Source organism: Nyctereutes procyonoides, unplaced genomic scaffold, assembly GCF_905146905.1.
Source record: "Nyctereutes procyonoides isolate TBG_1078 unplaced genomic scaffold, NYPRO_anot_genome, whole genome shotgun sequence".
In the NCBI taxonomy this organism is placed as follows: domain Eukaryota; kingdom Metazoa; phylum Chordata; class Mammalia; order Carnivora; family Canidae; genus Nyctereutes; species Nyctereutes procyonoides.
The window spans coordinates 57,873,530-57,897,799 of NW_026575020.1; the positions used below are offsets into that span (position 1 = coordinate 57,873,530).

At 59.5% G+C, this 24,270-nt stretch overlaps 2 protein-coding genes across 2 annotated transcripts in view; both read right to left on the bottom strand.

Annotated features, from left to right (window-relative positions):
* The window catches only part of TIMP2 (TIMP metallopeptidase inhibitor 2), a 48,450-nt gene that overhangs the window by 8,290 nt on the left and 15,890 nt on the right, over positions 1–24,270 (bottom strand). Inside the window, exons 2-3 of the mRNA XM_055331121.1 lie at positions 6,625–6,725; positions 4,248–4,356 (exon numbers count right to left, since the gene is read on the bottom strand). Of these exons, the coding sequence (XP_055187096.1) occupies positions 4,248–4,356; positions 6,625–6,725 (210 nt within the window). The remainder of the gene's footprint in view (positions 1–4,247; positions 4,357–6,624; positions 6,726–24,270) is intronic.
* CEP295NL (CEP295 N-terminal like) lies at positions 18,385–20,125 on the bottom strand. The gene is made up of 2 exons (XM_055324991.1): positions 18,952–20,125; positions 18,385–18,890 (listed from the first exon to the last, which is right to left on the bottom strand). The coding sequence occupies exons 1-2, from the start codon at positions 20,114–20,116 to the stop codon at positions 18,385–18,387; spliced, it is 1,671 nt and encodes a 556-aa protein (XP_055180966.1). The 5' UTR covers positions 20,117–20,125.

Consider the following 24,270-nt stretch of genomic DNA (forward strand, 5'->3'; position numbering starts at 1 on the left):
CAGGAGATGAAAATAATGTCCGGAGGCACCTCTGTAAAGGCGGTGACAGACCTCGGCTGCTGGGGCTCAGCCCTCTGCAATGAAAGGTCTTCTGTCTCTGACCCAGGGCAGGGAAGGTTCTGGTTAGATGCCAGCTCTCGCCACCAGCTATACACTGGTCTCTCCTGGGGAGTTTCAGAAATGCGGATGCCCAGGCCACATCCCTGGAGATCCTGCTTGGAACTGGTCTACAGTGCCACCTGGGATCCAGGACATCTAACAAACACCCCAAGGGAGTCCAACAGGCTGTGCAGGTGGATGGCTGCTGGCTTAGATGCCGGAGCCACGAGATTTCTAAAACCTGGACCACAGCAGAGCATCAGAGGCCTGGGGGCCAGGAAGATCCTCCTGGCAGCGTGGCCCAGGCGCGGGTGTGCTGGGAAATGCCTAACAACCGGCTCCCACTCCACCCCCAGGAGAGAGAGCCCCAGCGCTCGGCACCTGCCAAATCCGCGCCACGAACACTCGCACCCTGGTTTCCTTCAAGGCACCAGGGAGAGAGACATCAAGCAGAATTTAACAATCGGTGTGTGAAAGCGGGTTCGGGCACACACCACGGGACCGGGCACACACTGTTCACCTCTCTACTCCTCCGATTCCCTCATCCGTAAAACGGGGACCAGAACAGCACCTTCACCGTAAGGAGCTGTGAGGACTGAACAGAACCCACGCGAGGAGCGTTTAGAGACCGGCAGGGCCAGGAAAGGGGCATTTTCCTATTTCCATGAACAGGGCGACGTGAAGCCTGGTGTGTGAACCCAGACCTAGGTCACCTTCCCACCCAGGAGCCCACGGGGTGGGACCTGGGGTCCTCGCTCCCTCTGCGAGCAGCTCTGCAGTCTGGCCGGAGGCCTCTAGAGGGCGGTGCGAGGAGCCCGACCCCGGGGCCAGGTGCCCCTTCTTAGTCCTCAGGGACCTGCACAAAACCAGGTGCTGAAACCGAGAGGAGGCCGTTGATTCCTTAGGGCAGCAAGTTCCCTGCACCATGGGAGGACTCGTCTCCTTCCCCTTCTCTCCAGGGTTTATTTTTCTGACCCTAAAAGCAATAGATGTCATTTGCAAAATGTCACCAATACGGGGACGTATCAAAAGGAGACAAAACTGACGCTGATGGTCCCGTGCACACACGGACCCGGGTCCCCTGAACGGCCTTCCCTGTGGGCCCGCACCTCACGCGCCACGTGTTCTGGGCACCTGCCTGCCTTGTCGTCCCCCGTATCACGGGGACAGCACCGTCAGGAAGGTCCCTGCTTCGTGATTCTGTCCCCATCCCTCTCTTTCTCTCTCTCTCTCTGGTTGACTTTGTTTTTCTTACTGTAAAAATAGTAGATACTGCAAATGTAAAATGGTGCAGCTGCTTTGGAAAACAGTCTGGCAGTTCCTCAAACGATTAAACATAGTCACCATATGCCCTGAAATTCTACTCCTACGCAGTGGCCCGAGAGGGATGAAAACACAGCCACGCAAACACTTGATGGGAGCTGAGAGCAGCGTCGTGCACACGAGCCCAAAGGTGGAAACAGCCCCAATGTCCACCAGGTGACACGTGGGGAGACACACTGTGGTCTATCCAGTCAATGAAATAGCATTCAGCCAGAAAAAGGAGTCGAGTTCTGACTCACGCCACAACGTGGATGAACTTTTAAAATGCCGCGCTGGACACTGTGCCGAGTGACGGACGCCAGACACGAGGGACCAGAGTCTACAGTTCCATTCACAGGACTGAGAAATAGGGAAACTCAAAGAGTCAAAAAAAAAAAAAAAAAGAAGAAAGAAAGAAAGAAAAAGAAAACAGACTGGTGGTTGCTGGAGCTGGGGTGAGAGGAGTGGGGGCCGGGGGGGGGGTAAAACGGCTGAAGGGTACAGGGTTCTCCAACCGTGGCTGTGGCTGCGCACACCTTGATGAATCACCCAAACTGCTGAATGACGCCCTTTAAATGGGTGAATGGTGTGTTGTGCGAGTTATAGCTCAATAAAACTTAAGAAATAGTAGGTGCTCTTAAGAAAACCTTTAGAAAGGTCAGAAGTGCCCATAAAAGAAGGAAAAAAAAATCTCCCATCATCCCCAAGGAAAGGGACAGAAATCTTGATGGAACCAGTCACATGGATGCTGAGCATGAGCGTTGTAAGGGAGGGAGGTGTTACCCAAGGAGAGGTGAGCCCCATGTCCTCTGCCCCACTCGCTCCCCACTGCATCCTCTCCGTCCCCCCACCCCCGGCAGGGACCCCCAGGCGCCCGAGGCACAGCCTATGCTTGCACCTGCCACCCGAGATGGTCTCTTCCTCCCGAGCACTTGCTTGATGCTCACAGTCCCCACCCCACCCACCCCCCCAAAAAAACTATTTTATTCTCTAGTTTCTTCTCCTGCCCCCACAGTGGGAACATGTGTGCACTTCCCTCCGGGAGGAGCTCTCCTGTTGAACTCCCATCACACCAGGTGCAGTGCAAGGCACCTAGTGGGCACCCACTAAGCATGTGTTTGTTTGTTTTTTGTTTTTTTTTTTAATATTCTCCATGGGCAGCCCAGGTGGCTCAGCGGTTTAGCGCCGCCGCCAGCCCAGGGCCTGATCCTGGAGACCCGGGATCGAGTCCCACGTCGGGCTCCCTGCATGGAGCCTGCTTCTCCCTCTGCCTGTGTCTCTGCCTCTCTCTCTGTGTCTCTCATGAATAAAGAAAATCTTTTTAAAAATAAATAAAATATTCCCCATGAAAAAAAGAATTCTCCATGAATGGGGGAAAAAGTACAAAGAATCCAAACAGAAGGAAATCCCCCGAATCACAGAGATTTTGGGTTCAGAATGTACTTCTATGATTACATTTGGCTTGTATCACAAAACATAATGCCAGACTAGGGGAGCTGTCCCCTCCACCCCCGTCTCTTCCCAAGTTTGCGACCCGACTCCTATTTCCTCAGAAAGAGGGCAGTGATGTTCCGGCCTGACCAAGACAGCACTGGCCAGTCCTGCGGCCGCCAGCTGCACATCGCCGCTTACACGTATACAGAAACCAACTGAAATGAAATTAAATTAGAGCCCTGGTTTCTGAGCACCCAGTAGCCACACGTGGGGAGCGGCCGCCAGCTAGACAGCAGCACATGCAGCATTTCCATCATCCCTATTAGACCAGTGGGTCTTGACTTGGGGACCGAGGGGACCGTCAGGGGCATTTGGGGATGTCTGGAGACACCACAACTCAGGGAAGGATTTTGGGGCAACCAGCGAGTACAGGCCAGGGATGTTGCACAGGACAGCCCCACGGTGAAGAATGACCCGGTCCCGAATCTCAGCCGTGGTCTCTCCCCAGAACAGCCTGTTGCTCAGCCTCAGAAGGAAGGACACCCTGACCCCTGCTACGTCGTGGAGGAACCTGGAGGACGTGATGCTCAGTGAAGTCAGCGTCACAAAGGACAAACACTGTCTAATTCCAGTTCCATGGGAGTCCCCAGAGGAGCCAAATCCCAAGACAGACAGTAGGACAGTGGGCGCCAGGGGCCGGGGGAGGCGACTGGGCAACTGGTGTTTCCTGCGGACAGAGTTTCGGTTTTATAAGATGAAAGGAGGGAGGGATGGTGGTATTGCCGTGCGACAGCGGGAATGTGCTTAACACCACTGAACCGGACACTTAAAAATAGTTAAGACGGCAGACTTTACGTATATTTTACTGTGATAAGAAAGAAAAGAAAAGAAAAGGAAAAGAAAAGAAAAGAAAAGAAAAGGAAAAGAAAAGAAAAGAAAAGAAAAGAAAAGAAAAGAAAAGAAAAGAAAAGAAAAGAAAAAGAAAAAGAAAGAGGCGATGGACAAAGTTGCTGCACAGGTAGAGGACATCCTGATAGCAAATTTAACGTTTTTTTTTTTTTTTTTTTTTTAACTCTTCCTCGCCTCCCGCCCAGCGGTGAACATTTCCAGCATCTGGCAGGTGCCTCCCTTTTAGGAGCAAAAGGCAAAAATGCTCACCTCTTGGTGTCTGCCCCGACCTCGCATCACCTGTGGATACGGATTTACGTGTGTCCCCATCAAGGCACCCTGGTTCCCCCGTTGTGGGGGGCAGGTGAGAATCCACCAGGAATTCTCAGATGGGAAGAGGCAGGGAAGCCCGGAGGCTTCGGGACAGCCCCGTGGTGCCTCGGGCTCCCCGCAGCCCTGGGGGCCTGGACACAACACCCCCGACGGCCTCTAAGAACGTGCCACGTGCACATCCATCTACGTACCCGCAATGAGATACTCCTTCTTCCCTCCGATGTCCAGAGAGACCCCGCATACGGCAGAGGAAGGAGCCGTGTAGATAAACTCTATGTCCTTGTCTGGTCCTTTGAACATCTGGAAAGACGAAGGTGAGATGTGAGCAGAGCCGGCCCCCACGGCCAACAGAGTCCGCGTCCCCCGCCCCCCGCCCCGCAGAGAGGCCCGTGTATCTCCAGGTGACTCCGACCCATCGGGGAGGACCACTTCCTTAGGGTATTGGCAGGAACTTTGATCAAGGGTTGGCTACTTGATGGGGGAGGCACCATGGCTATGACTCCAGGGGCCAGTGGGGTTTGACTTCTCAACTGCTCCTCTACTGACGGTGCTTTGGGGATGAGCCTGCCACCCAGATGGAGGGTTCCCGCCACGGCCGGGGGTCCCTGCTGCCCCACTGGGTGGGGATAGTGACAGCTGGGGACATGAGTGTGCGCTGAGGACGGCCCTCCATCCCTCCATCCGGGCCGTGGGGTGCATGCAGCCCAGCAGAAGCTGGGGGCGCGGGGGAGGGAGAAGGTGGAAGGGGCAAAGCGCACACGCTCAGGGACCACGCGACAGAGGACGCACACTCTCGGGCTGTGCGATTCCACGGAGCTTCATGAGGATTTCTGCTGCGCCTGCCCCAAGGTGACTAGCGCGGGGTTTGGGGGGGAGGGCGGAGTTTCAACAAGCAAACCCCAATAAAACGGGGCCATCCCAGTATCCTGAGATGCAAGAGCTCGGCTCATCCCACCCAGGGAAGGTAAGGCCGACGGTGACAACAGCGCGCGTCACCGAGACCTCGCCGTCTTTCACGGAGACCAAACATGCTTCTTGGTGTTAACACCTGCCTCTTCAGGACGCCCCGACGAGGTCGCAAGAACAGAGACGTTCTCTCTCCCTCGGGTAGCGACTTAGGCCCCGAGAGAGCAGGTCGCCCCTCGAATGACACGGATGCAATGAGTAAGCATTTCGTGGACCTCCTGATAACACGCGTTCCCCGCTTCTTTGTATCTTTGTTAACACAATTAAACACAGACAGCGGGGATCCCTGGGTGGCGCAGCGGTTTGGCGCCTGCCTTTGGCCCAGGGCGCGATCCTGGAGACCCGGGATCGAATCCCACGTCGGGCTCCCGGTGCATGGAGCCTGCTTCTCCCTCTGCCTGTGTCTCTGCCTCTCTCTCTCTCTGTGACTATCATAAATAAATAAAAAAAATTAAAAAAAAAAAAAATAAAAGGCTTTTAAAAAAAAAAAAAAAAAAAAAAAAAAAAAAAAAAAAAAAAAAAAAAAAAAAAAAAAAAAAAAACACAGACAGCGGGCGGCCCGGGGGCTCGGCGGTTTAGCGCCCGCCTTCAGCCCGGGGTGTGATCCTGGAGTCCCGGGATCGAGTCCCACGTCGGGCTCCCTGCTTGGAGCCTGCTTCTCCCTCTGCCTGTGTCTCTGCCCCTCTCTCTCTCTCTCTCTCTCTCTCTCTCTCTCTCTCTCTCTCTCTTTGTGTCGCTCATGAATAAATAAAATCTTTGAAAAAAAAAAAACACAGACAGCGACAACTCCTGCCTTTATGAAGCCGTCTCTCCAGGGACAGCGCCTAGGACGTCCTCCTCCCCTGGGGACGGAGTCAGTGACTGCGACAAGATCGCCTTCCTCCACGGCCGGTCCTGTCCTTCCAACCTCGTCTCCCACCCCGTCTCCTCTCCAACACGGGCTCCTCGCCCTTGAACATGGACAACGTTCTGAAACAACTGACCTTCCCCCCTTCCCCCTCCCCTTCAGTCCTCGGTCCCCACGCCTGCCCGTCCCGCTCCCACCTGGTGGATCCCCTCTGCCACTGGCCGGGCCGTGGGCTCCACGTCCTCCTCGGGGAAGCCGGCCCCCACCACACCTGCCCACGGGACCCCTCCTTCAAATTAGACTCGAAGGCTGACCAGGTGAGGGAGACCCCACGGCACACTTTGTGGGAGTGAGGGCTCCCAGATGCAACGACCAAGCTCTCGGGCCTTCGAACCTCGCACTGGCTCAGCTGAGGACGGGCACCCTCGGAATGTTCCACAGAAGCTCTGGCCACCGTCGTAACCATGCTGAGGCTCTGCCACAAATTTACTACCCACCAAAATGAAGAGGACACATTTCTGCAATGACCTGGTCGACGGGAACACGGCAGGTCCACACAACTTTCCAGGAAGTCACAGATTAAGGAAAATTGGATTGACCTGTGGCTTGGAGCCCTCGAGTCTGCTCAAGGGATGGCTGTACCGAGTTCCTCAAGAAGGCAGGACACCTCCCCGGGGGGCGGGGGGGGGCCCAACTTTGCTCCCGGCCCTCCCGAGGCTCTGCCCAGGCAGCAACCTGGCGGTGGTGCCCGGTACCTTTATCTGCTTGATCTCATACTGAATCCGCTTGATGGGGTTGCCGTAGATGTCATTCCCAGAGTCCACCTCCTTCACACTGACGGCTTTGGCCCTAATCACTGCAAAACAAAGACAGGATGGTGAGCGGAGCCGCCACAGTGCCATCCTGGCTCCGGGGCGGGGTGAGGGGGGGCACGATGAGGCCAGCCCCTTGCAGGGCGTCGGACCCCACCCACAGCGAGGGGCAGGGGCGAGGGGTGAAGCTCTGAGACCCCTTCCAGTCCCAGGATTCTTCAGCAAGAATGTTGACAGGTGGGACACCTGGGTGGCTCAGGGGTGGAGCGTCCTCCTACAGCCCAGGGCGTGATTCTGGGGTCCAGGGATCGAGTCCCACATCGGGCTCCCTGCGTGGAGCCTGCTTCTCCCTCCGCGTCTGCCTCTTTCTCTCTGTGTCTCTCATGAATAAATAAAGAAAATCTTTGGGAAAAAAAAAGAATGTTGACAGGGACCCAAAGCAGAAGGCTGGTGTCTCACCGGTGGTGGTGGCGAGGTTACTGGGTAGTCACTGATAAAGCTCTTTGTTGATGTCATGCCTAAGTGCTTTGGGGCTTTTTAAAATTCTCTCCAAAGAACGGGTAGGCTGCGGCTGGGCAAGCAGATAAGCAAATTAACTGGGCCGCAATCATCGTATAATTAAGGATGGTGGCTTCCTACCACCCAGCCTCCATCCACAGCCTACTGCAAACAGGCTTTTCCAGGCTGCAAGCAGAGGGGTAACCGCCTTCCAAAGAGGCCCCATCACAGTTAGGTTTGGGGGTCTTATATTGGAAAGGTCTATCCTACTACTCCTAATCTGTCCTAAAGGCGTCCCGGATAAATGTCCCGCGGACGATGCTTTATAATAATAACACGTTCTGGGCAGCCTGGGTGGCTCAGCGGTTTAGTGCCGCCTTCAGCCCAGGGCGTGATCCTGGGGTCCCCAGGATGGAGTCCCACGTCAGGCTCCCTGCATGGGGCCTGCTTCTCCCTCTGCCTGTGTCTCTGCCTCTGTCTCTCAAAATAAATAACATTTATTAAAAAATAATAATAATAACACGTTCTATCAGGGGCATGACAGGCAAAGGGTCAGAGTGCTCGGCCCCCCAGAGGGCATCAAGCTGGGTGAGGAAATGCTCACAGGCCCCACTGGACAGAGGCCCAGGAAGGAGGCCAAACAGAAAGAAAACGGTCCCAGACCATGACACAAGGATGAAGGAGACGGGAAGAGGTCAGGCTGGGAAGGTTCTGGAACGTCCACTCATGGGCCATGCACCACAGGGTTTCCTTCTTACCAGCAATTAAGCCAGGACCCGGACCCAGCCCGCGGCCTGACCAGGTGACAGTCAGCAGGGCCCGGTCACTGGGGCAGAGCCCTCCCTTAATTCATTTTGAGGCTTATATCAGCGGGCACGGCCCATTTTAATGGCTTTAAAAGCTTTGCCCTCCACAGCTTGGCCAGCCGTGCGGGGTCCCCTGGGCGAGGGTTATGTGAATGCGGATGCAAGCAAAACAGAGCAATAAAGAACAGAAGGAGCCAGGCACAGAGGCGCCTCCCTCCTCCGCCCCGGGTCGGGGGCAGCTCACATCTTGTAGCCCCCCCACCCCCACGCTGGCCAGGGCTGTCTTCCCCACAGCATGCACACAGATCCCATGTGCACCCACCATGCCCCCCTGGCCCCAACCCGGCCCCAGAGGCCACCCCCACCCCCACCCCGCCCAAACCCCATTCTTAGGTCTCCTTCTGTTGGAGCTGAGTCACGATGGGCAGAGGCCGCAGGTTCCTGCCTCCCAGGCTGAGCCCGGCCCAAACCTGCAGAGCCACATCTAGGCATTGGCCACCCAGGGGCCCAGGGCAGAGGGCTCTCCCCTCGCTGGCAGGTCAGCCTGCTTGCAGTGACTCCTCAGGCTCCCACCCTTCTCCACCCCCAGCGCCAGCAGACTTTTTATAGCCTCATCCCTCCGGGCTCAAACGTCTTCCTCGGCCACCCACTGCCCTCCTCTAAAATAAGGACGCCCCTGTGCGACCTGGTGCCAGCCGGCAGCTGTCTCCGCTGCCCCAGCCGCACCCATCCTGCTGTTCTACAGTCCGGATAGTCCCTGGAGTCCGAACCTGCCCAGGGGTGTCCCCACCTCTGGACTCACAAGTCTCTTCTGCCCCAAATGCCATCTAACCTTCCCTGCCTGGAAAACTTCTATGCGTCCCTCAAGACCCAGGCAAAATAGCCCTTTCCTGTCTTGCTCTGGGAAATCCCGTCCTCCGTAGCAGCACCCGCACACTCCACATCGCTCCCCCACCCTGTTACGTACGCCTGTCTGCTCAGGGCGCTTCGACAGGCAGGGGCTACGTCCTGACCACAGTCAGCGCCCACTGGGCCTTTGCCGATGGAACTGGGCTGTCCCCGCCGCATCCGGGCAGCCCGGGGGAGTCTGTCCGCGGTCTCTCTCACTACCTGCCTCACCCGAACCCTACTGCCCAGGCCACAGTGAGGAGGGTTGATGCAAATCACGAACCGTCTCAGATGCACGCCCCGGGCGTCTCTGGGGTGGAGCCCTGTCCCTGGCTGCTGAGCTCAAATAAACCAGGAAAATCCGAGGGAGACAGGAGTTCTGGGGGCCCCGCTGCTGGATTTTACTACGATACACCCAATTCCACCTGTTTTTCAGACGTCTGCTACCCCACACAACGCTTCACCCAAAACAGGTCCTGTGGCCATCGGAAGACAAGCAGGCACTGCTCTCAGCGCACAGGTTCCAGTCCATTCCATGCATTCAGACTCATGCATTTTTCTCCTAGAGAAGCCCCCGAGGCTCCCGGGCGGTCCGAATCCTTATGGGGAAGAGGCAGCAGCAGCCCTGCTTGGCCCCCTCCCCACACTGTGTTCTCAGGGAAGCTCCCTGACCTCACGGAGGCACAGCACTCCCAGCAGAGGCTGAGCTGCGGCCAGCTGTCCCTCACCCCCCACCCAGGCCGTGGGGAGGACCAGGGGACGCGGTGCACGTGACGTGCAGTGCCTGGCACACAGAATTTGTGCCGTGGCAAAGAATGGCACAAAGTCTCCCCCTCCTGCGGTGAGAGGCTCGGAGAGCCCGGGGCCAGACCGCACCTCCGGGCCAGCACCAGTCCCAGACTCTGGGTTTGCCGCCGGTTCCCCACACGCTTGCCTGGCTTTGGGGCTACAGACCACACACTTCCAAACCCACCCCCACCCCCACCCTTTGCTTTTTAAATTATCAGAAAAAAGGGACTTGTTGAATCCAGGGCCCAGGGGTAGACTCGTGGGTTGAGACTAGAATGTTAACTGGCTCCCCGGCTGCCAGCTGCTTGCAGGGAAGTGGGGGCGGGGGCCGGAGGAGCTCCAGCTGGGCTTGTCCCCCGCAAAACAAGAACGCCAGAGCCTTCGGGGTCCTCAGTTCTGGGTGGGAACCTCCTGTCCACTTTGCAAAGCGAGAGATAATGTGAAGGAAAGAAAGAGAATGGAGGGAAGCCAAAGAAGACCAGTTCTATGGAAACCTTCCGGAAGCATCAACACCCATGGGGCGTGAGGCAGAGATGCCGGGCATGCACCTGTCCGTGCAGATGTGAGGCCCGATGCTGCTGAGCCGCTCAGGGCAGCGGGGACCGTGGGGGTTCAGCACTCTACGTTGGGAAGGGCGCGTGCAAAGCTTTGGCAAATAAATTCATCAAAACTGGAGGATCTGGGACGCCTGGGTGGCTCAGGGGTTGAGTGTCTGCCTTCGGCTCAGGTCGTGATCCCAGGGTCCTGGGATCGAGTCCCACGTCGGGCTCCCTGCATGGAGCCTGCTTCTCCGTCTGCCTGTGTCTCTGCCTTCTCTCTCTCTCTCTCTCTCTCTCTCTCTCTCTGTGTGTGTGTGTGTGTGTGTCTCGTTAATTAATAAATAAGATCTTAAAAAACAAAACCCAAAAAACAAAGGGTCCCACAGGCAAGCTGAAGGTAAGACCTGGGGGAAACAGGACAGAGGGGCCCCACAGGGAGGGAGGGCTGGGGCAGCATCCAGGTGGAGCCCAGCCAACTCTGGCTGCAGACATTCTGACCCTCAGCCTTCTGCCCCCAGCGTGAGGCCAGAGTGGGGATTGCTTACCAGCCAGACTCAGAGCTCGGGGATGAGCTGCGTTTCAAGTGAAATCCCAAAAGCATGAGCTTCCTCCTGCTGCCCACGGAGGAGAGGGGTAAGGTGTGGGAAGGTCTCTGGTAACAGAGATGGCCTTCGAGGAGCATCCAGCACAGGCAGGGAGTCAGACAATGGACAGGGACACAGGGAAGCACATGGTTTCCAGCCTAAGCGGCAGAAGGGGAAGAGGCAGAGAGGTCTCCAGAAAGGCATTTCCAGCACCGCAACACCCCAGGCGCTGGCATCGCCAGAGCTCTGGGAGGGCGACCACTCCTAGTACAGATGGGCCCCTCTCATCCCAGGCTGTTTCAAGACCAGGGCTGGGAAAAAGCCAGGGAGACCCAAAGAACCCGAGAGGAAATGAAAATCCAGGCACGGATACACATTTGCTGAACACCTACTATGTGCAGGGCCCAGTGTCTGGCCCTGGGGGTGGGCGACCAGCCCACATCCTGTCCACCCCGACCCCCCCACACCAGGGTGAGCCCCTAAGCTCCCCTGGCCTGCTCCTTGGCCGTAGGAACCAGAGGCAGCAGCGGGAGGCTTTGTAAAGATCCTTGTTCTAACTGCTTTGTGCTCAAGGACGATGGCCTCTCCCTGAGATGCTCAGATTTTGTTTTTCCTTCTTTCCCTTCCTCCATTAACACAACATCTGGGTTTGAGATCAAGGGTGATACACTGGCTGATGAATTCACCGCCAGATGTTGGCTACTGGAATGCACAACCGTCGACTTAATTCAAAGCACACGCAACCGCAGAGCCCCTGCCCCCACCCCTTGGGCCGCGGACACATGATGTCACTTCCCCCCGCTAGCAGCCTGCAAAAACAATCCCTAGTACACCCAGCCAGATTTGGGATGGAAAAGAGCTGGGTGGGTGGAGAGTCAAGGTCGGCGACGATGATCCAAAGAACACAGGCTATGTTCAGACTGTGAGAGAGGATGACTGCCCAGGGGAGACCCGGGGAGGCCAGACTGTCCCACTGCGGCGCAGGGTGGGGCGGTGACGGTGGGGGTAATAGAAGGGGGCTTTCGGGACACCCAGGGTGTCCTCAGCACACAACGCGGCCTGGGCTGGCCTGGGGGTGCCGGGGGTGCAGCACGCTTGACCAAACCCAAGCAGAGAATCAAATCATCCCCGGCCCCCGCTCCCCACCAACATCTTTTGAGTCCTACGGTGTCCGTGGACCTTCCTGGGGAAGCAATGGAGAAGAGCAAGCCGTTCCCATAACCTGTGCGGGAGCCAGACCCAGAAAGAGAACCGCCTCTAAGGAGATCATTTATTTCACACCCACTGAGCCGTCTTTACTATCTTGCCGTGAGCCTGGCCGCTCTCCGGAGGAATCCCATCTGCTGCACGTACAGATACATCCCAATAGGACACTTCCCAATGGGGCCACTGTGCCTGGGCACCGGCTCCCAATTCCAGAGCCAGGTAAAGCTGTGGATGTTCAAACGTGACTTTGAGCCCTTCGTGGCCGTGGTTCCATGCACTCGACACACGCTAGGTCCCCCCGGGCCCCGGTGCTGGCTGAGGCCCGAGCTTCGGGCTTAGGGAAAAATCACGCATCTGCCCAGAAGAGCTGTGGGAAATCTCTGGGTTTGGAAAAAATACTCAGTCTAAATACGAGGTCAAAATCCAGCCCCGGGTCATCTGAGCCTCACCAGTGCACTGACTCAGAGCAGCAGGGCTGGCGGGGTGTCAGCAGAGGCCTCGTCCCCTCGCAGCCCAGCCCACTCTCCGCCGCTCGGGGGAACCCGCTGCCCTCCCGTCTGCTCCCAGCCCCGTGGTCCCTCCGTGAGGGGCACGCGCCCAGTGCCCCTCATGTACGGGGAGGGAAGGATGGGGCCCGACCTGCCAGCACATCTGCCAACACCCCGGGTCTGGTCCCCGGCCGAGAGGGGGTGGGGCCGCTCCACCCGGTGACTGGACCGCAGTCGAGCCAAGCCTGTCGCGGACACCGGGTTTTGAGGCCCCAGCAGCGGCGTGCAGTTACAGGGGTGAGCGTGGCGGAGGGCACCTCTTAGGGGAGATGGGGCCACTGTGTCACCCGAGCTGCAAACGCCCTCCGTGGGTCACGGGGCCACTTCCTTGTCTCCACACAGAATTATGTGCCAACTTCTTCGGGGGAAACACAACTGCCACTTACTCCAGGTGGGCTCCACTCTGTGCAGGGGTGTGGGGGGGTTGGGGACAGTGGCAGAGCTCCCCGCTTTCATCTACGCTCCCCAGAGACAGGGGGCTCCCGATCGCAGAGCTACCGAAGTCCCCACTAATGCCTGTGACGACATCCTGCAGCTGCCATTTGGGACAAGTGTTTCTTATCCCTTTTGGGTGCACAGGTGACATTGTGGTCCACCTGGCTGAGATCCCCAAGTTCTGATGAGCTTGCCCAAAGCCCGGTCAAGGGCAGCCCTGGGAAAGCCAGGCGGTGCCCCCACGACGGCCTCCGACTACACCCAGACACACCTGGCCATGACAGCTCCAACAGGATGAGCACGTTGGCAGGGCCCCGGCCCTCGTTATCACAGGAGCCCTAATGGAAGTGCCTCAGTGGACTTTGGGGACAGAGTAAAGACGGTCCTGAACCCCTCTGATGGGACTGCATTTACATCCTGAGCAGGGTGGACGACCTCCGTAGCTGGAGGGCAGGCAACGGGGTGGGCCGTGATCTAGGAGGATCGGGCTCACGTGGACCGCAGGTCCGCTCAGACCCCCTGGGTCTCCAGGCCCCCACCCCTCCCCACAGACCTGCACACGGAAATGGGGTGTGGTCACAAGGCACGTGTGGCGTCAGCGCTGGCTCAGCACCCACCCGTCCGTGGGAACGTCCAGCCTGCCTGCCCACGCCCCACCTCCTTGGGTGTCCCTCCGTGGACACAGTGGGGAGGGCCCTCTCTAGTGTCAGGACCTGGCCACCTGCAGTGAGCAGTGGGGCCGACTTCCTCCAATGCACTTCCTTTAGGGAACTGAGAAAAAGTGTGTGTGTGTGTGTGTGTGTGTGTGTGTGTGTGTGTGTGTGTGTGCAGGAAGCATCATTTCATAATTATTAGAGACCTCCTGGTGGTGGTAGGAGGCAACCAGGGGCTCCCTCTGTCCGAGCAGCAACTATGACAGACCAGATGCCACCTTTGGGTCCTTGCAAACCTCCTCGTCCCTGGGGAGCTCTGGGGCAGGGCTGTGCCCATCCAGGGCGAGGGCAAGGGTGGCTGGCGTGAATCAGGCCAGGGTGGGAAATGCCTGCACTCACAACCACCTGGAGCAGACGCATCTATGGGAGCTGAGGGTGGAGCAGGGAAGGTGACAGGGTGCCCGAGAGAGAGGACACAGCAGCACTGTGGCCCTGGTCCGGGCCTTTGGTCATTCTAGCACATTCACATAAGCTGCTGTCCACTGGACGCCCTGTCTCCATGGAGACCAGCGTTCCCACCTCCACTTCCTGTCCGTTGGCTCCGGCCCCCTTGGCAGCACGCGGGAACCATCTAGGAGCTCATCAGCTGTGCAGAGAAAAGCTGGGGCACCGGCTGCTCGCCCCAGCCCCCCAGGACCCTGGCAGGCCCCCGACTCATGCCCCGCCAGCCTTCCTTCTCCCTGTGAGCCCAGCGGGACCTCATGCCAGAGGCTTTGGTCACGGTTCCCGAAGCCCTGGGCTCAGGCCCTTCCCATTCACGTGCTGCTGAATCACTTGAAAAAAATGCATCCCGATCCTGGGAGGATTTGCCGAGAACAGTGCGGCTTTGTAGAAAGAACTGCTGCTCTGCACTTTCTCCGCCAAGACTGCGACCAGCGGCCAAGCTCAGCCCTGCAAACCCCAAGCCTGGAGCCCGCAGCGAGGGCAGCGGCTGGAGGGGGCAGGAGGCAGAGGGAGCCTGCTGAGGGCACACCCAGCCACCCCCCTGCAATCCCTCGCCATCCGCGGGCTGAGGATGGGGCCCGAAGAGCCGGGGTGGCCCTGTCCTCACCCTGCCACTGGCTGGCCATGACCCGGGGCAAGTCTCTGCTCCTCTCTGGGCCGCCCCACTTGCAGGGATGAAAGCACGAGAGCCGGGCCCACGGCTCAGGCCCATCAGCGTGGACGGTGGGGCAGCCCCGCCCCTGGCGTAGGACTGAGTCATGCGGTCCGTGGGCTGACCCCAACCCACTGCATTCTCGGGCAGAAATGGGGCTGTAAAGGCTGGGAACCCAGGGCCTACAGTCCCAGCTTCCGGCGTGGGGCGAGCCCGGGAGGCACGTGTGCCCGCTGCTTCGCCGCCGCCGCCTCATAGCTCAGCCTGGCAAACGGGGCTGCCTCCTGGAGCTCACGGTGTACAGGGATGCGCTGTCAACCCGGCACCCCCTGTCCGGCCTGGGTCCTCGCCTGGGCTGTGACGAGAACCGTGGAGGCAGGCTGCACGTCCACATCAACCCCTCATCGTGCTGCGGGGGCGGAGGTGGGGGCAGGATACCGTCCACATCTCGGGGCCATCTTCCACTCACTGGAAGAACCACAGCAGGTCAGAGAGGGGCCCCTGTGTCCCAATTTTTTAAAAATGGCATTTTCCCCATTATAATTCTGAGGTTCTGGAAGTTATTACACATCTGATGGCCATGCACCTGCTGTGTGAGGGAGGGGACGGGTGGGGCCCTGCACACGTAGAAGGCAGAGTCACAGTCCAAACCCACGATGCCTGCTGGCGCAGCTAGCGTAGGAGCGGGCCGTGCCATCACGGGGCTCAACTGCCATTCCTGGGTCTCTCGTCCTGGCACCTGGGAGGCACTGCTGGTCTGCACCTGCCCTAGACGGTGCTGCTGTTTCCCCTCCAAAGCCCTTGGGCAAATGGGGGCACCTGGCTACCATCGGACAGCCATGGAGGCCTTCCCAGCCTGGGGAGGACTCAGGTGGGGCTGCCACGAAGTGACCAGTCAGTCAAGGTTCTAGTAAATTCACACTGAAATGGAAACAGGGAAGCTAAGCTGCCCACCAAATCTGTGAGCAGAAGCATGAAACCCACAGCAAGTTCTAGAAGGTAACAGTGTTCAGAGAGGGAGGACCCATAGGGGAGGACCCGAGAAGAGCTTCAGGAGGGTGAAGGTGCACACAGCCATCACGCCAGGAGTCCTCAGTGCTCCGTGGGAACCTGCCAGGTGGCACCGTCCCAGGCCCTTGGGCACCACAGTCCACGTGCGTCAGAGTCATCAGCAGGGAGCAAAGACAGGGTCAGCCAGGACCCCAGCCTGCTCTCTGGACACCGCGGAGATGGAAGATACCCAGGACATCTGCAGAGGAAATCGGGGGCCGGCTGGAGGGCACCTTTATCGTCTGCACCACTGGCCCTGGGCAAAGAGGGCCCCCCCACCCCCAGCCTCCTGCAGCACAGGTGGGGGAAGGCAGGGTGCTCGTCCCGCTGCCGGGGGACAGTGTAGGTGTGATCCTCCGGCAACAATGACTCACCCTCCACCCAGTCTCGCTGCCCATCTCCCACGCCCACTTTCGGCTCAAGTGTGCCCGAGAAGGGGCACCTCCTCCCCTGGAACACTCGGGCCACGAATACCTCGTCTGAAAGTCAAAGGCGGGGTCCTCCATTCACCAGACCGTGGCTTCCAAAGACCTCATTACTCAGTGTTTGGGTCCCATCATGACCACGTGATCCCACTGCACCCCCCACCCCAGGGACCAGGGCGATGTGTGGGCAGCACGCAGAGCCCCGGGCGACCCTGTAACGTGCAACGCCGAGCCACTAGGAGCCGGCACGCCTCCCCTCAGGTAACCTTCACTTGGCTTGGGAGCCCCGGAGCCCTCCCGGCCCCAGGGCTTCGTCCTCACTCACGTTGGGCTTAGGTCGCATTGTCCAGTTGGCTTTGCAGCCCCGTCCCGTGACATTCCCGCAGCAGAGGACAGAATGACAACGTGCCGGGATCAAATGTTTTCTCTACAGAACGTGGAAAAGCCGGACGGACAAGGGGGCTCAAGGAGATAAAAACACGAGACCACAAAAGCTCCCTCACCCCAGCTCCTGAGGACCTGAAAACCACCCCCAAGAAACTCATGGGGTGCAGTTACTGCCCCGAGTGGCACGTGTGGGGGTTCTGTGAGCCCGATGCTCCCCGGGGGAGCCCAGCTGAGGCTTCCCACTGGACTGGGTCACCCCGCACCTCCCTGTGCACCCCACGCAACGGAGGGACGGGCACGTAGCTAGGGAGGATCAGCATGCAGGAAAGGGAAGCCGCACGCAGATAAGAAGCCGGTTTGGAGCAAGTATTCTAGATCTTTGGACAGTGGGCTCATAATTGTTCATTATGTTTCCAGAAAATTTACATTAAGAGAGAGACGGGGCCATTCACGGGCCAATGATACCAACGCATCATCAGGGCCGAAGACGGATGACCCAACTCAATGTATCTGAGGTCCTGGGTCGGGGCGGGGGAGGGAGGCAACATGTCCTCCCATGTCAGTCCAGGGTCACCTAACTATGGCTTGAGGTCTGAACCCAGACACCTCCCCCCCCATTTTTGTAAATCGAGTCTTATTGGAACCTGGCCATGCCCACTCACTTGTGTGTCGTCTACGGCTGCTTCCAAGCTGCGGTGGCAGGGGAGGGCCGTTGCCATAGAGAGTGGCGGGCTGGCAAAGCCTCGCATATTTGCTATCTGGTTCCCTGCAGAAAAAGTTTATTCACCCCTGTTCTGGCCTCTAAGTATCTGCAACCGGCAGACAAACTACCCCCCCCCCACCTCCCCTACCCCGGGGCAGGGTTTCCATGGCTGCTGGGTCAGGGGTGCAGCTAGGGGTGGGACACTGACCAGCCAGCCAGGCGCCTCGCCACTGCCAGCCCCAGACGGAGGCACCTGGCAGCCGCGTTGCTGGGGACCACTCCCCTTCTCCTCTGCCTGTCTCTCCCCTTCGTCTTGCTCCCTAATATTAGAGTTACAAGAACATACTAAGCCAGGTCCCATTAAACGATGTTGACGGACGGCTGGGTGGCTCAGGGCGTGACCCCGGGGTCCTGGGATCGAGTCCCACATCAGGCTCCCGGCATGGAGCCTGCTTCTCCCTCTGCCTGTGTCTCTGCCTCTCTCTCTCTCTCTGTGTGTCTGTCATGAACAAATAAAATATTAAAGAAAAAAAATGTTGGTTTTGCTGGTCTGAAAGACTAAAGAGGCTTTACTGCAATCTCCCCATTGGCGTCTCAGCCAATAGCTAAGCAACAAATGACGTATCATCTGAAACTGTGCCTGCTTGACCTTGGACGCCCCTGCAAGCCCAGTGTTTATTTGGCTAGAACATCTGGACCCCTTGCTTCACCTGAGTGTCTCGCTGTGCAAGCGGCATGTGTGCGGCCTCGGCCCCGGGGACCGCCTCTGCGCTCCACCAGCCAGGCCCGAGGACTGCGCCCCGCGCGGGGTTCCCATGCTTGTGCTGGGGAACCTTCTGGAACAGGACCCTGTGATAAGGCAGGCCTAGGGGCCCGGGGTGGGTGGGGGTGGGGGGGACAGGTGGCCGGCTGTGGAGGGGCCCACCGGTTTCTGAGCAGGTGCCGCAGACACAGACCACACAGGCTCGGGGACCCGTTGGGGCATCACGCCCGTTATCAGCGATTGTATTTATCATGGGTGGGACGCGCGCTCTTATCATATCGTCTGAAACTCTTGCAAGCGTTTCCTGGCTTCTTCAAGAAATTGCTTGTGCAATTTGTTTTGCTCTTCAATTTGCTGCTGAAGGTCACGGATCATCTGACTGTGCTGGTCATCGTCGAAGAAGCCAGAGGCCAAGGGGGAAGTGGTATCGCGCTCGCACTCCCCTTCCTTCTGGTCTTGGGAGGAGGAGGACGTGAGGCGAGCCAGGCACACCCTTCTCTGTTCTGTCTGCCCTTCCGGCTCCGGCTCCGGCTCTGGCTCCGGCTCTGGCTCCGGCTCTGGCTCTGGCTCCTCCGGTTCCTCCGGCTCCGGCTCTGGCAGGGCGCGGGCCTCCCAGCTCAGCCCCGGGGAGCCCGTGGGGCGCACCGGTTCCCGCCACCGGCCAGGCCTCTGCCACCATCGCCGTCGGGCCGCCTCCGTCCACCAGCTCCGCGGGGCAGGGGCGACGGGGACCCTCCGCCAGCGGGTCCGGTCTGGCCGGCGCTGGTCCCGAGCCCGGGCTGCAAAGGAGCCGGCTCTCTCCGCCAATAAACGCTCCCGCCTTGGGAGACCTCGGTTTACTCTCGCTCCTGGACGTGAGCCTGGCCACCCGATGGTATCTGTGGCTCTCGAGCCGGCTCCGGAACCTGTCCGCGCTGGCGTGGGACGCAGTCTGGCGGGCCTCGGCCGGCGTGGGCCACGCGCACTCCCCGCGCGGCCCCACGTCCACCTCGGTGCCCACCGCGCTCCTGTCTCTCGGGGTGTCGCCTCTGCATTGGGGCGCCTGCGAGAGGCCGTGCTCTGCACTGGAGCTCTGATCCACCCGGGGCCCCGGGGCCAGGTGCAAGCTCAGGTGCCTCTTTAGCTCTTGGTTCGTGTTAAACAACTCCTGGAAGGCAAACTCGAGCTCCCTCTGCCACCTGCTCCTGTCGCCACACCTGCACGGAGACGCCCCTCTGCAGGTCCAGCCCCCCAGCCACAGCTCTTCCAGGTCCCTTGCCCTGCCCTTGGGACTCGGGTCCGGACCGCTGCTCTTCGGGCCCTGACCGGGGGGCGCCGACACCTGCCCCAGCTGCCTCCTCCCGTCCCGGCCTCCTTCCTTCTTCCTTTTCTGCATGCGCTCCAGCTCCCCGGCAGCAGCCCCGAGCTCTTCCACGTCCATCCCCCTGCTCCCCCGGGGGTCAGCGGGACGGCGGCCGCCGCTGGTCTTGGTCGAAGGCACTCGCTTCCCTTTAATCTTCTCGGGGGCACAGCGGGGGCAGTGAGTGAGGCCCGCGGCTCTGGGGGCCCCCGGCTTCTCCGCGCCCACCGCTTTCCTCTGGGGCTTGGTGCGCCAGGGCTGGGGTCTGGGTCTGACTAGGTCTTCTCTGCGACTCCTCGCTTCTCTGGCGGCCGCTCTGTGCCTCTCCCCGGCCCTCTGTGGCCGGGCTGCTCCTCGCTGGGCCGGCCCCTCCGAGTCCGGTTGGTGCTCCCTGGCCGGTCCTCCCCCAACGCCTAACAGATGTGCTAAATACGGCCGCTCCAGGCCTTGGACCTGCTGCGGGGGGGCCTCCTGCCACCCCGCCTTCAGCTCCTCGGCCAGGCACTGCGGCTGCTGGCTCTTCCACGGCTGGAGGTCTGGTCTCCTCTGCAGAGCGAGGGCTCCTTTTTCACGGACTTGTAGTAATCTCTGCTTCTGCCTCAGAAGCGGGGCCTCGTGGTCAGGGCTGGGACTCAGCTGAGCGGCTCTGTCTGCATTCCTTTTCATGTCGGTGACCTGTGCAGACACGGCTCCCGGGGGGAAGGTGGCAGGAAGCTAGAGCGGGAGTCAAGGTGCCAGGGGCCGAGGAGCCACGGTTGCCACGGCTGTCCCACGCCAAGCCCACAAGGACAGGACACACGCTGCTGCCCGGAGTGTGCTGAGGAGAGCGAGGCCCTGGAGACAAGGCACACGGAGCTGTGAATGCAGGACAAGCTCTAGAACATGTCCCTCCAGGTCACTTGGCCAAGACCCGCCCTCGAGGGCCCAGGCTCTGTTCCCAGCTTGTCTTGCACACTTTTAACGAGCCCCTGTAGGGCAGCTGTTTCCGGCGGGGTGTGGTTTTGCTCTCTGGGGCACATGTGGCAACATCTGGGAACCTTTTTTTGTTGTTACAACTGGACCTGGGGGACGGGGGTGTGCTACTGGCACCCAGGGCATGCTCGACATCCTGCATTTCCCAGGACGGTCCCCACAACGAACAGTGGCTCATGTCCACAGTGCCAAGGCTGAGACCCCCGCCTGGGGAGATGCATTAGGACTCAGGCAGGGGTGGGAGGGTGCATGTGTCTGGTCGCTGCAGGAGGAGCTGCTTATAAATGGGCAGAGGGGAGGGCGGAGGAGGAGTCTGTGCACGTGTGCAGGGGTGTGTGTGCGCGTGCAGGTGTGTGAGCAAACACGTGTGCATGCACATTCGGTACGAGAATCCACTCCAAGCCAATCGCTGGGTTGGGGGAGGGGTGCGGGTGTTAAGCTTCTTTTTCCAGGATTCACAGCTCTTCTCTTGTGGGATTATAGGAGGGGGACGCTTCGGCGTCAGGAAGGGATCCGTGGTCTGCAGGCCCCCCCTCTAGAAAAGGAGGTGCATTTACACCAAAAAAAGTGTGAATTCACACGTCTACGGCCACCTGCAGCTCATGTCAAAACCAGCCAGACTGGGGGGCTAGAGGAGCGCCTTCCTGGACGGCTACAGGCTGTGCCGAGTGCCCCTCAACCTCCCCCACCCCGCTTTCATCTTAGCCTACGTGCAGCCGGTGAGCAAGGCCGACCCAGAGGCGTGGCGGGAGTCAGAAAACGCCACCGCGCCCATGGAACAGCAGACCGTTACGGGCGTCTGCTCACCTTTCCTAGATAACCCTGTGAGCTAAGGAGCTACCAGCACCCCTAGTTCACAGGTGGGGAAACTGAGGCAGGGACCAGTTAAGAAACTTAACCCAGGTCACACGGCTGGCGAGTGGCAGAGACGGGTTGGTGCCTTTGACCACCCGAGGCTGCTCAGGCCGCCGCCGGCTTTTGGTCAACTCGGTCATGCGGTCATACGCTCAGAACAGCGGCTAGAGTTCCACCCGCCACTCTGCCAACCACCACGATGAGCAAGAGGAGGGGGAGAGAGGGAGAGAGACAGAGCGCTGGGGCATGGATCGCGAGTGGCGGGGATTCCACAAAGGTGCCACCGCAATGCAAAAGGGGGAGGACCAGTCCGGGTGTTTTCCCAACAGCTCACGCCGGGGCGGCTGGATGGCCACCTGCAAATCCGTACACCACGTACAACAACCAGCTCAAGACGAGCACAGCCCTCAGCGCAAGGTCTAACGCTACGGCCGCAGCGGGAGACGCAAGTATATCTTCATGACCTTGGCTCAGGCAGAGATTTCTTGGATCCAACCCCAAAAGCACAACCAGCCGAAGAAACGGATAAGGTGGCGTTATCGATACTAAAAACCTTTGCACGCCAAGAGCCATCATCGTCCGTAAGTGAGAACAAAAGGCACAGCCTGGCACGAAGTACCTGTGAATCACAGACGCAACAGAAGGCTTGAATCCAGATTATATAAACCACCCCGAATTCAATAAGACAAATCCAATTTTTAAATGGGAAAAAAAAAGGCAAGCAAAACAGACACTGGACTAACGGGGAGGCACGCGGCTAAGGAAGCCTGAGACGTTAGCACCAGCAGGCATCGGGGGTGCACGTGTGGAAGCTACGGGGAGGGACCGTCCACGCCCGCCGGGGTGGCCGTCGCAGAACAGATGGACCACTTCCGCAGCTCGCGGGGGAGGACGGGCGTGCGGGTCTGAGCCCCAGATGCCAAAGCCTGAGCTTCCTCCACCCTGGGAATGGCCACTGTGGTGTCCAAAGAGGCGGGGAGAGGTCTGGAGAGCTGTGAACGTCCCTTCGGCTCCCCTGGAAGGCACCGGAGAGAAGGGGAACCGCACCCCTAGATCCAGCGGTCCGCCGGGCCACCTTCTGTCACCTGGAGACGGTCAGTAAAACCTGGACGCGCCCCAACCCACTTGATCGCCTTGAACCAGGCCCACAGAGGTGGGCACCCCAAGATCGCCGAGTTGGGTTTCCTAAAGACACGTAAATGGACGAAACCATAAAACATCTGGACAGACATCTTGGGGACAAAGTCCAGAAACTACAGTCAGCTCCCAGTTTAAGAACTGGCAACCCTGTGACACCCAGCACAGGCCTCCCGGCCCTCCCTCGGCTCACATCCGGCTCCCCTGATCTCCTCCCTCCATGCCCGTCCTGTTTGCTAACTTGAGACCAGAGTACCCTGAGCATCCGGGGTTCTCTCTCTCTGGTCTGGGAATCGTGCTCCCCCCCGAGCTGGACGGCTGCCCGCCCCACGTCGGCTGCCTTCGTCCCCTCAGGGAAACCACAGGCCCTGTCCCGACACAAGCCCCACTCAGAGCAGCAGACGGGAGGCGAGGTGGACACCGTCTGGCCTCCAGCGCCAAGTGGACACTGGGCCCATTCTCCTGCACCCTCTGTGGTCCCAGTGCAGCGGCCACCCCCGGGCGGTCGCTCAAACAGCCTCCCAGTAGAGGCGGGCTCCTGCCAGGCTGCTGGGGAGACCCGCTGGCGGGCGGCGGGGAGGCGCCGGGCCCCAAGCCCACCGCAGACTCCAGGGCACCTCACGCCCGTGAGCAGGACCGGCCACAGTGAGAGGCCGCAAGGCTCTGCGACCTGCCCCCGAGGCCCCCTCCCGCGTACTAGGGGCACACGCTGCCCACGCAGGGCCACTAGGGGGTGACACTCTGGAAGCTGCCCACGTGCCCCACGGGGGGTCTCAGAGCCTGCAGGTGCGCCTAACGGCCACGGCTAACGGGTGGCAGTTGGTCAGGACAGAGCCCCCGGCCCTCCAAAGGTTGGCATCCGATGTGACAATCCTGCAGGGCACTCACGGGGCCCCAGACCCCCTAGAGTGACGCCCATGGTGGCAGTGTCAGGATGACCCGCAGGGACACCACACCCCTCAGAGAACATGGGGCGTCCACCCACCTCGCACATGCCCTAGTCACACCACTATATGATCCGAGAGCTTCTCTGGGCCCATTTCACAGACGAGGTAACGCGCAGGAAGAAAACAGGGCAAAACGGAGCTTTCTGCATGGACAGGACACGGGTCACCACGAAGACCTCACGGACGCAGGCCCTCGTGGCACAGGCTGTCCCTCTCGCCTGGTCTCACCCCAGCAGGGGAACTCTACTCCCATCCCCACTTTCTGATGGGAAAACCGAGACTCAGAGAGATTAAGTGACTTGCCGAAGGACACACAGGTCATAAGCAGTACGGCAAGGGTTCAAACCCAAGCGGGCCGGCCCCTGATCTGAGTCCCCCACCTGCAGCCGAGGGAGGTCAGAGCTGGGAGCCAGGACTCTGTCCTGGGGTGACCTTACCACCTGACCTCCCACCACCGTGAGAGGTGCTCAGCTCAGCCTCTGGGCTCTGGGGGTGGGGGGTGCTCTTACTGGAGTTCATCGAATGAACCACCCTCCCCTTTCTCGTTCACGTATTTCACTTGCACATCGAAAGCCAAGAAGCAGCATCTGGATCTTGATAAAAGTCCTGTTTTGATGCAGCGGGTCAAGCTCTGGCCCCAGGACCACACTTTTGAGTCCTGCAGCCCTAGCAGACGGCTTGACCCAGAATCCATGTCTCCACCCACCTCCTCCCCACCTGAGCCCCCCCCCACCCCGAAAAGACTCCCCATCAGGCTCTCTGCCAGCCCCCCTGCCCCCAACCCGAGCCTTCCGCCTCCGCACACGTGGCTACAGCCACAGCCACCAAACCAATTCAGCCAGTGGCGTCTGCACTGGTGCTGTGCTGCCCATGCTGGTGGGCGTCCGAGCACCATCCACAGGCCACGGG

Coding starts and splice junctions, on each gene's coding strand:
- CEP295NL (XM_055324991.1), bottom strand. CDS start 20,116: ATGAAAAGGAATGCAGACAGAGCCGCTCAGCTGAGTCCCAGCCCTGAC. Junction 18,891..18,951: donor GCTCACGTCCAGGAGCGAGA/GTAAACCGAGGT, acceptor GCTCCTTTGCAG/CCCGGGCTCGGGACCAGCGC.